The sequence below is a fragment of the Rhinichthys klamathensis genome, unplaced genomic scaffold, assembly GCF_029890125.1.
Source record: "Rhinichthys klamathensis goyatoka isolate OS25496 unplaced genomic scaffold, OSU_Roscu_1.1 h1tg000272l_1, whole genome shotgun sequence".
Taxonomy (NCBI): Eukaryota; Metazoa; Chordata; class Actinopteri; order Cypriniformes; family Leuciscidae; genus Rhinichthys; species Rhinichthys klamathensis.
This window is the reverse complement of record NW_026606792.1, coordinates 864551-874299: the sequence shown is the minus strand read 5'-3', so window position 1 is coordinate 874299 and position 9749 is coordinate 864551. Positions and strand designations below refer to the sequence as shown.

The 9749-nt window shown below is 48.3% G+C and overlaps 1 protein-coding gene across 2 annotated transcripts; it reads right to left on the bottom strand.

Annotated features, from left to right (window-relative positions):
* Positions 1–220: 220 nt before the first annotated feature.
* Positions 221–9537, bottom strand: LOC130102414 (tripartite motif-containing protein 16-like). 2 transcript variants are annotated; one of them, XM_056268438.1, is made up of 6 exons: positions 8900–9537; positions 6873–6968; positions 6552–6785; positions 1723–1876; positions 1526–1573; positions 221–928 (listed from the first exon to the last, which is right to left on the bottom strand). In XM_056268438.1, exons 1-6 carry the CDS (start codon positions 9470–9472, stop codon positions 381–383), a joined length of 1653 nt encoding a protein of 550 aa, XP_056124413.1. In that variant the 5' UTR covers positions 9473–9537; the 3' UTR covers positions 221–380. The 2 variants fall into 2 exon arrangements, with proteins under 2 accessions (XP_056124413.1, XP_056124414.1); XM_056268439.1 differs by lacking the exons at positions 6552–6785; positions 6873–6968.
* Between the last annotated feature and the right edge of the window lie 212 nt (positions 9538–9749).

The window sequence follows — 9749 nt, the reverse complement described above, 5'->3', positions numbered from 1 at the left end:
TCTTTCTGAAGAGAAATTGGCGTTTGGAAACTGGGAGTTTAATTTTATATAACTTTTTATTTTACTTTTCGTGAATGAACAAAAGAGGAAAGAAATAGACACACAATCTCTTATATATACATATGCGCATATACATCTACAAACACATATACACAAGGCACACATAAGAGATAATGAGACAAAACAATATTTAAATGATTGAGTTTAGAATTGAGAATATTATATCAGCTTCAAGCTCACCTCTTACTCAACCATAATCTGAACATGTTATTAATGTAATAAAGAGAAAGTAAGAGACTCTATAACCTCTCAGTGTTTATGATTTATCATGCAGCTCAAAGCATTATGGGTAGAATCTCTCTACAGTGTATTCTGGTTCATCAACACAGTTTCACTGATGATCCATAACTATCAACCCTAAACCCAGGATAGAGCGGCTGAGTGAATGTGGTCTGGACTGTGTGGATGAGGCTCATTGTGTCAGAGACTCTGTAGAAGGACAGAGTTCCTGCACTGGGATCCACACACACTCCTATTCTACTGCTGATGGGCTTAACAGGGAGTTCAGTCTGTATGTTATTGTGTCTGAATGAGTAACTGGAGAGAGAGCAGGACAAACTCCAGGACTGATCATTAGATCCAAACAGACACTCATTACCCCGTCCCTTCCTGCTGATGCTCTTATATGACACTGATATACTCACACCACCAAACACACCACCAAACACACCACCATTCCACTCAATCTCCCAGTAACAGCGTCCACACACACTCTCTCTACACAACACCTGCTGATACACATCAAATCTGTCTGGATGATCAGGATACGACTGAAGCTTTAGTAAAGTGCCAGTAATCACTCTGTTATCCTCAGACAGACGGATGTATTCATTCACTGTGTTCAGATCCAGATTTAGCTGATGGGAATCTGATGGAGATAAAACACATCAGAATCAAGTCAAGTCACCTTTATTTATATTGCGCTTTTTACAATACAAATTGTTTCAAAGCAGCTTTACCGAGATAACAGGAAAGTAAAGTTGTAATAGTATTGTTAAATTCAAAATTAAATGTTAAATGTCCCCAACTAAGCAAGCCAAAAGCCAATGGCGAAGAAAGGCGAAAAAGGAGATAGTGGCAAGGAACCAAAACTCCATCAGTGACAGAATGGAGAAAAAAACCTTGGGAGAACCCTGGCTCAGTCGGGGGGGGCAGTCCTCCTTTGGCCAACAAACAAACAGTGTATGATTATGATTTAGGCGGCATAATAGGTCAGAAGTCAGATTGGATCAGAACTTTCACAATAGTTCATCTGGAATCAGGAATTATGAATCTGTCTGATCTTTTAATGAAGATGAACTCTTCATGTTCAATATATCATCAGTGTCTCAGTTTACCAGATATCCTGTGCAAATCATCATTTACATGATCAACTATAAACCTCTTCTGTCATGTTTTCTTCCACTTCTCCAGGAAGAACATGAACACACTCAGAGAGTTTCTGCTGGTTTTCTCAGTGACTTACATTGTAGGAAGTCGTTCCTGGTCCTGGGAACAATGTTGGAGAGAGTGACTGTGGAAATCAACAGACATGAAGAGTGTGATTATCATGTCTAGAGAAAATGATCCTGCATCCGTTCCTAAGACATTTCTAATATGATCTTCTACATGATCTGAGATGATGGAGGATCATTTCTGAGAGCAGAATCTCCAGGACTTTACCTCTGTCAGAGATCTTCTTCTCTTTGCAGAAATCCTCCAGTCTGTCTCTCAGCTGATGGACAGATTCTCTCACGCCATCAAAAGAGGAGAGAGAACTGAAGGGATTGTCATTGACGTCTGTAGATTCAGGAGGAGCTGAGAGAGACTGGAAACTCTACAGAAAACACAAATCAAAGCTCATCACCTCCAGCTTAGAAAGCCTATCGACTTCGAGTATACAAAACGAGCCAATGGCAAAGAAATGCCATGGGTCTGCGGAATTTGCATAGCATATCTCCGCCTTACCTCATGGGTATAAAAGGAGGACGCCGGCAACATGCAGATATGTTTTCGCTTCGGAGCCAAGAGTATCTCTTCACTCCACAGCCATTTCTGACTTCGCTCTACGAGAAGAGCCACTCTCTCCGGTGTTGGTGTGACGGCGATCTGCAGCAAGTTCACACTGCCTGCTGGTCTGTGCAGTGATCTGCCAGTGAGTGTGTTTCTCCCTGCTCACTTCGACATCGCAGAGTTTTTTCTCCTCTCACAAAAGAGCTTGCACGCGGCACGTCTTTTTAAAGACGGCTTGCCCGTGCATTTCTGGTTGGGGTCGACTCATTTCCGATTTTGATAAGCACATTCTCTGCTCATTCTCATATTCTCTCAGTTTTTCGTCTACACTTGTGGCGAAATCCTATAGCGCCCAGGACAGGCAGCTGCCTCACTGCATGTCATGGCTATACGCCGGGTTAAGCGGCACTCTTGAGATGGGCTGCTCAGAGATGGGACTCAGTTCTTTCCAGGAGCTGGTAGCAGTGCCACTCCTTTCCTCGGGGGAGGGCCGGGGAAGAATCCTTATTCTCAGAAAGAACTGACTCTCCCGTCTCTGAGCACACAGAGTTCTCGGACAACGCGGTGCGCCGCCCCTGAGCCGTGCACCCCTCGTCCCCCTCTGTCTCAGAGCCGGATTACTGCGAGCCGTCCCTGGAACGTACCGCTCTCATCCCTCCTCTGTCGCCAGACCCCTGGCAGAGCAGGACCCCGCGGAACGCTGGTCCTTCCCTGGCCTCCTCTTTCAGGGTGCGGTTATGACCATGTCCACGTCGGGGCCGGTCACTCTGCTTCGCTGCACTACCGAGAGGACGTCTGTGGTTCGCGTGACTCCACTGGCACAGTTCTTGGGAGCCTAGCTAGAGCTCCCAATCTGTTCCGCTGGGTTGCGCGAACCATCGGCACGGCTATGCGATTCAGTTCGCACGGTCTCCTCCCCGCTTCAGGGGAGTCCGTTCAACTATAGTCGTGGCTATGCCCCTATCATGACAGTGGAGGTTGCCACCCTGCTGGCGAAAGGTACGATCGAGACAGCCCTCTACCTCATTGTCTCGGATATATCCGGTGGGTTACGGCCAATCCTGGACCTGCGCGTCTGAACCGCCCCCTTCACAGGCTGCCGTTCAGATGCTCCTGGCCAAACGTATTTTCGGATGTGTGCGGCCACCGGATTGGTTTGCAGCAATCGACCTGAAGGACGCCTACTTTTATGTCTCCATCTCTCGACTCAGACCATTCCTGCGGTTTGCTGTCAAGGGGCGCGCATATCAGTACGCTGTTCTCCCATTCGGGCTAGCCCTGTCTCCTCGCGCCTTCACGAAGGTTGTCGAGGCAGCCCTTGTTCCTCCATGGGAACACGGGGTTCGCATCCTGAACTATCTCGGCGACTGGCTATCCTAGCTCAGAGACCAGGTTTGCGAACACAGGGACCCAGTGCTCCGGCACCTAGCTCGTCTGGGCCTTCGGGTCAACTGGGAAAAGAGTAAACTTTGCCCCGTGCAGAGGATCTCTTTTCTCGGTATCGACTCGGTCGCCTTCTCCACTCAGCCACTGCTGACTTGCCTGAGACATTCAAGCGCAAGAGTGCGTTTCCATTGAAGTTATTTCAGAGGCTCCTGGGGCATATGGCATCCGCAGCTGCAACATCCCCGCTCGGATTGCTCATATGAGACCGCTTCAGCTTTGGCTTTGCGACCGACTCCCGAGGTGTGCATGGCAGCACGGCACCTCCAAGGACCAGTTACTCCGACCTGTCGTCAGACCTTCACCGCATGGTCGAACCTCAGTTTTCTACGGGCCGGAGTGCCCCTGGAACGAGCTTCCCGGCATGTTGTTGTAACGACAGATGCCTCCACCACGGGCTGGGGCGCCATGTGCAATGGACGTGCTGCCGCGGGCTCCTGGACAAGACCCCAGCGCCTATGGCATGTCAATTGCCTCGAGTTGCTGGCTGTGCGTCTTGCTCTGTGCCGCTTCCGGGCCGTGCTCAAGGGTCAACACGTACTAGTCCGATCAGACAATACCACCACTGTAGCGTACATCTACCGTCAAGGTGGTCTGCGCTCCCGCCGTATGTCACAACTCGCCCGCCACCTCCTCTTATGGAGTCAGAAGCATCTGAGGTCGCTTCGTGCCATTTATATCCCCGGAGCCCTGAACTGTGCAGCACGCCGAGCTCTCATGGCTTCAGCCCCTCCCGGGAGAATGGCGACTCCATTCCCAGTCGGTTCAGCCGATTTGGGACCAGTTCGGGGACGCACAGATGGTACTGTTTGCCTCTCACGACTCGACCCATTGCGCCCAGTATTATTCCCTGACCAATGTCACGCTCGGCACGGATGCTCTGGCGCACAGCTGGCTGCGGGGCCACAAATATGCGTTTCCCCCAGTTAGCCTTCTTGCACAGACCTTGCGTAAAGTCAGAGAGGACGAGGAGCAGGTCATTCTGGTCAGGCCACACTGGCCCACCCGGACCTGGTTCTCCGAACTTGTACTCCTCACGACAGCACCTCCCTGGCCGATCCCTCTGAGGAAGTACCTCCTTTCTCAGGGACGGGGCACCCTATGGCACCCTCGTCCCGATCTTGGAACCTCCACGTGTGTCTCCTGGTCGGGTCGAGGCATATTTGAGTACCCTACCACCACCGGTGGTGGCTACCATCACTTCCGCTAGAGCATCGTCCACGAGACATGTCTATGCGTTGAAGTGGAACCTCTACGTCAACTGGTGCTCTTCTCACCGAGAAGACCCCCGGAGATCAGTGTCGTGCTTTCCTTCCTACAAAATGGGTTGGAGCGAAGGCTGTCTCCCTCCACCCTAAAAGTCTATGTCGCCGCCATTGCCGCACAGCATGACTCTGTTGAAGGTAAGTCCTTGGGAAAGCAAGACGAGGTTCCTGAGAGGAGCGAGGAGACTGAATCCTCCTCGCTCTCCTCTCGTTCCCTCTTGGGACCTCTCAGTGGTTCTAACTCCCCTGCAGAGGGCTCCGTTTGAGCCTTTGCAATCAGGGGAGCTTAAGTTCCTGTCAATGAAGACAGCGCTCCTGGTTGCATTGGCCTCCATCAAGGGGGTAGGGGACCTGCACGCATTCTCCGTTGACGAAGCATGCCTGTAATTCGGGCCGGCTTACTCTCACGTGATCCTGAGACCCCGGCCTGGATATGTGCCCAAGGTTCCTACCACTCCCTTTCGGGACCAGGTGGTGAACCTGCAAGCGCTGCCCCTGGAGGAGGCAGACCCAGCCTTGGCACTGCTCTGTCCAGGCACGTGCTCTCCGCGCCTATGTAGACAGACTGCAGTGTTTCAGGACCTCAAACCAGCTCTTTGTCTGTTATGGAGGGAAGCTGAAGGGAAAGGCTCTCTCCAAGCAAAGGTTGTCTCACTGGATAGTGGGCGCCATTGCTTTGGCATTACAGCAGCAAGGTCGACCGTGCCCCCTTAGTGTGACTGCCCACTCCACCCGGAGTATGGCGTCCTCTTGGGCTCTAGCGCATGGCGCCTCGCTAACAGACATGTGCAGAGCTGCAGGCTGGGCGACACCTAACACATTCGCCAGATTCTATTATCTCCAAGTGGAGCCAGTGTCCTCTCATGTACTCGCTTTAGTCAGCTAGTACTGGACCCGCTCAGGTGTCTTCGCTTGCTCGCCATTCCACTCCACGGACTGGATACGTGCGATATTCCCCTCAGGTGAGCTTCTCCGAAAGCCCTGAGTTCCTCCAGCACTGCTGACGTCGGCACCAGTGTCTATTGCCTGCGCGTCGGCTAGGTGCCTCCCGTGTGCATGGTCCCTCCCCTGAGCGACCCCCACATGTGTATTTCCACTGTAAGCCTCTCTGAGCATGTGTCTTTCCCTTGACAAGCCACCTTGCCACCCCTGGGGTTGAAATATTCCACCTGCGGCTGGACACCCCAGTGTTCTCCATATGCATCCCTTCCCCCCCCCCCCCCGCTGGGTTGGCAATAATTGCATATTTCCTCTAAGCTATGTGATATGCCCCCAGTGTACTCCCCCGAGTGTGAATTCCTGTGCTAAATAGAAGTCCTTTGTCCGTGCTAGTCTCACGACAGGGATCTCAGATTTAAGCAGGGCACTGGAAGACAGCCGAGAAGGTGGCGTGATTAGACTGGTAACCCCATTCGTCGTCATCCGACGTAACTCGGAGTGACAACGAAAGGGAACGTCTCGGTTACGTATTACGTATGACGTTACGTCTTCCTGCCACTTTCCGCTATACCGCGGGGATCGCCTGAGTTCAGTCTCGGCTCCTCAGCGAAGAAACATATCTGCATGTTGCCGGCGTCCTCCTTTTATACCCATGAGGTAAGGAGGAGATATGCTATGCAAATTCCGCAGACCCATGGCATTTCTTTGCCATTGGCTCGTTTTGTATACTCGAAGTCGATAGGCTTTCTAAGCGAAACTCCATTCGTCGCCATCAGACGTAACGTCTCCGTTCCCTACTCAGGGAACGAGGGTTACATACGTAACCGAGACGTTCTTCTGGATATCTGTTACCTGCAGGAAACGTATGTGATCCTGTGTGTGTGAAAGCTGCTCCAGCTCAGCGTCTCTCCTCCTCAGATCATTGATCTCCTGCTCCAGTCGCTCCAGTCGTTTTTCAGCTCGACTCACTGCAGTCTTTTCCTGATCTCTGATCCGCTGTGTCGCCTCAGAGCGGCTTCTCTCAATGGAGCGGATGAGCTCAGTGAAGATCCTCTCGCTGTCCTCCACTGCTGTGTGTGCAGAGCGCTGTTAGGACACACATCACAATCACACAGTGAGCTTCAGTGAGTCCTGACTGAGACTTCTCAAACTTCTCTTCTTCTCCAGACTCACCTTATGAGACTCTACAGCCTCTCTCAGCTGCTGAAGATCTTTCTCTCTTTGCTGGATCCTCTGCTGGAACGACCTCTGCGTCTCCTTCAGCTGCTTCTGCAGCACAAACCAATAACAGAGATGCACTTTATACTCTCACTATATCATCATGTGAAGAGTTGAATCCAGTGACAGTAGAATTAATAACCAATGGCTGGAGGTTCAAACTCCTGAAGGGATGATTGATCAGTTTTACCACCATCGCACATGAATTTACATGAAGCATAAGTTCTGTTTCACACTGCAAGCATAAGTATCATAAAAGTGAAACTGACACACAGATGTAAAGCTTCACAATGACAGAGTTTCTGCTGCATAACAGACTTGCGGTTCGATATAGTTCAAATGGACTGAGTCAGATTTATCGAACAATGTCAATTTTGTCAATGTCAATTTTTTTTATATCGCACCATTAAGCACAACCTAGGTTGAACAATGTGCTGCACAATAAAAACATAACAATAAGATAATACATTATAACTAATAAAAACTAATTATAACAAATGCAATAAAACTTGATTATACGCCAACTCAAGAAAATGTGTTTTTAACTTAGATTTTTTAGAAGATAATGAAGATGCAGATCAAATACAAAATAATCAAATGTTGATAAATGTTTACGGTGTATTTTCACCATATATTCTGTTAAAGGGATAGTTCACCCAAAAATGAAAATTCTCTCAGTATTTACTCTCCCTCATGTTGTTCCAACCAAAGATCTGTAAGATCTTCGTTCATCTTCGGAACACGAATTAAGATATTTTTGATGAAATCTGAGAGCTGGATCACTCCTCCATACTAGTCCATAGGCTTCTTCAGGGATTGAAACTTGCCGGCCTCAAAAAGTTATTAAAGACATTGTTAAAATAGTCCAAGTGACTACAGTGGCTCAATCTTAAAGGGGTCATATAATGCCATTTTTGTACAAGCTCAAATGATTCTTTAGGGTCTAAATTAAAAGTTTGTAATATACTTTAATTAAAAATTCTCATTAGTATTGTAAGAAAACACTTATTTTACCTGGTCAAAAACAGCTCTGTTTTCAGCACGCCGTTTCAGTGCATATGACTTTAAATGATAATGAGCTTTGCTCACCCCGCCTCTCTGTTCTGTGTGTACACCATTTGTAACTCAATAACACAATAACCATAACGCGTTGTTCAGTATAAACGTGGGATTATGAATTATATTGAGAACGTCATACATAGAAAACATCCCGTAATGTACCCTGAGTGTAAACCGACGCATTCATTGTGAAGCGTGCAGCTAGCGATTTGCAAAGATTAATATAAATATGAATATAAAGTTTAATAAAACGTTACACTCACTTCAGTTGTTCTAGAGGTTCAGCAGGAACACGAATATCTGGTACCGATCCTTTTTTCATGAGCAGCTTCTTAGCAAAACCAGCTTTATACTGATCCTCGTTTATAAGCAGTCTGGTGTGTGAAATGATTCGCGCAAACATGAACGCATTGACGTTGCTCGTGGGGAATATTCCCATCGAAAACAAACTCAGCCACTGCGTCTTCAGCGGTTCGGATTTAGGAACATTAAAATGACTGCTGTGTTCGTTATTACACCCAAGAACAGAACACCACAATCGCTTAGACGCCATTCTGCTCATAGACAGTGCTCCAGCATATCAACAATGACCGCGCCGGTCCGCGCAGACTATGATTGACAGCTCCCTCATGAGCGAGGGCGGGTCTGTGTTGAAACGCTGCTGTCAATCAACAATCGTGGGAGGGGCTTCCGAGCGTGTGACGTCACAGGCTCGAACGGCTCGATTTGAGACAGGGGAAAACATATAAGGAGATTAAAACAAAACCACTGGATGGATTTTTATCATTATATGATGGTTGTGTACAGTCCACTTGCAGCTGCTCTTCACTTCTGTGACGTCTGCAGTGTGAATGATGTCTCCTGATCATATGGTGCCAATATAAACAGTGTCAACATTATTTCATCAGTGTCTAGTTTCATACCTGTTTCTCTGTCCTCTGCGCTGCAGCTGATACAGTGTCGTGGTTTTTATGTTCCTCCATCGTACACAGCACACATATAAACTTCTGGTCAGTGCGGCAGAAAACCTCAAGGAGTTTATCATGTGTTTGGCAGATCATCTCCTGCAGTCGTCCAGTGGCATCAGTCAGATTGTGTTTCTTTCCTTTAAACAAACTCTCATGTTGTTCAAGGTGACTTTGACAGTAAGAGTTCAGACACACCAGACAGGACTTTACGGCTTTGTGTTTTCTTCCAGTACAGACGTCACACTGCACATCTCCAGCTCCAGCGTAACAGTCAGCAGGAAGTTTAGTCTTCTTCAGTTTCTCCACCAGTTCTGCCAGCATGGTGTTTTTAGCTAAAGCAGGTCTTGGCCTGAAGGTCTGTCGGCACTGAGGGCAGCTGTAGACTCTCTTCTCATCCTCCTGATCCCAGCAGCCTGTAATACAGATCTTACAGTAACTGTGTCCACAGGGAGTGGTCACTGGGTCCTTCAGGAGATCCAGACACACTGAACACATGAGCTCATCCTGAGAAAATCTGGCTTCTGCCATTTTACTGCATGTATACTGAGACACAAACACACAACAGCTCGACTGCACTTCAGTTTCTCTTTCTATCGAACTCTTCCTGCTTCCTGGTTCTGTGTTTGAGTGACGTGTGCAAAACATATTTATGTTTATGTTAAGTTTGTAAAAAAGATTCCTTATTCCTGGTCCTGGACACACCAGCTATACTCCCACACACCTGGATGTTATTTTAAATGCAAAAACCTTTCTTAGTTGATTCGGGTTTGTTCAGTAAACAGCCGGAATGAAACTCTGTGGCGTC

What these genes read in the sequence shown, in the direction of transcription:
- LOC130102414 (XM_056268438.1), bottom strand. Translation starts at nt 9,472, where the DNA reads ATGGCAGAAGCCAGATTTTCTCAGGATGAGCTCATGTGTTCAGTGTGT. An exon ending in GAAGAAGATCTCTGACAGAG is followed by an intron (nt 1,574 to 1,722) that starts GTAAAGTCCTGG and finishes TGATTTCCACAG; the next exon opens with TCACTCTCTCCAACATTGTT. An exon ending in CAGGAACGACTTCCTACAAT is followed by an intron (nt 929 to 1,525) that starts GTAAGTCACTGA and finishes TATCTCCATCAG; the next exon opens with ATTCCCATCAGCTAAATCTG.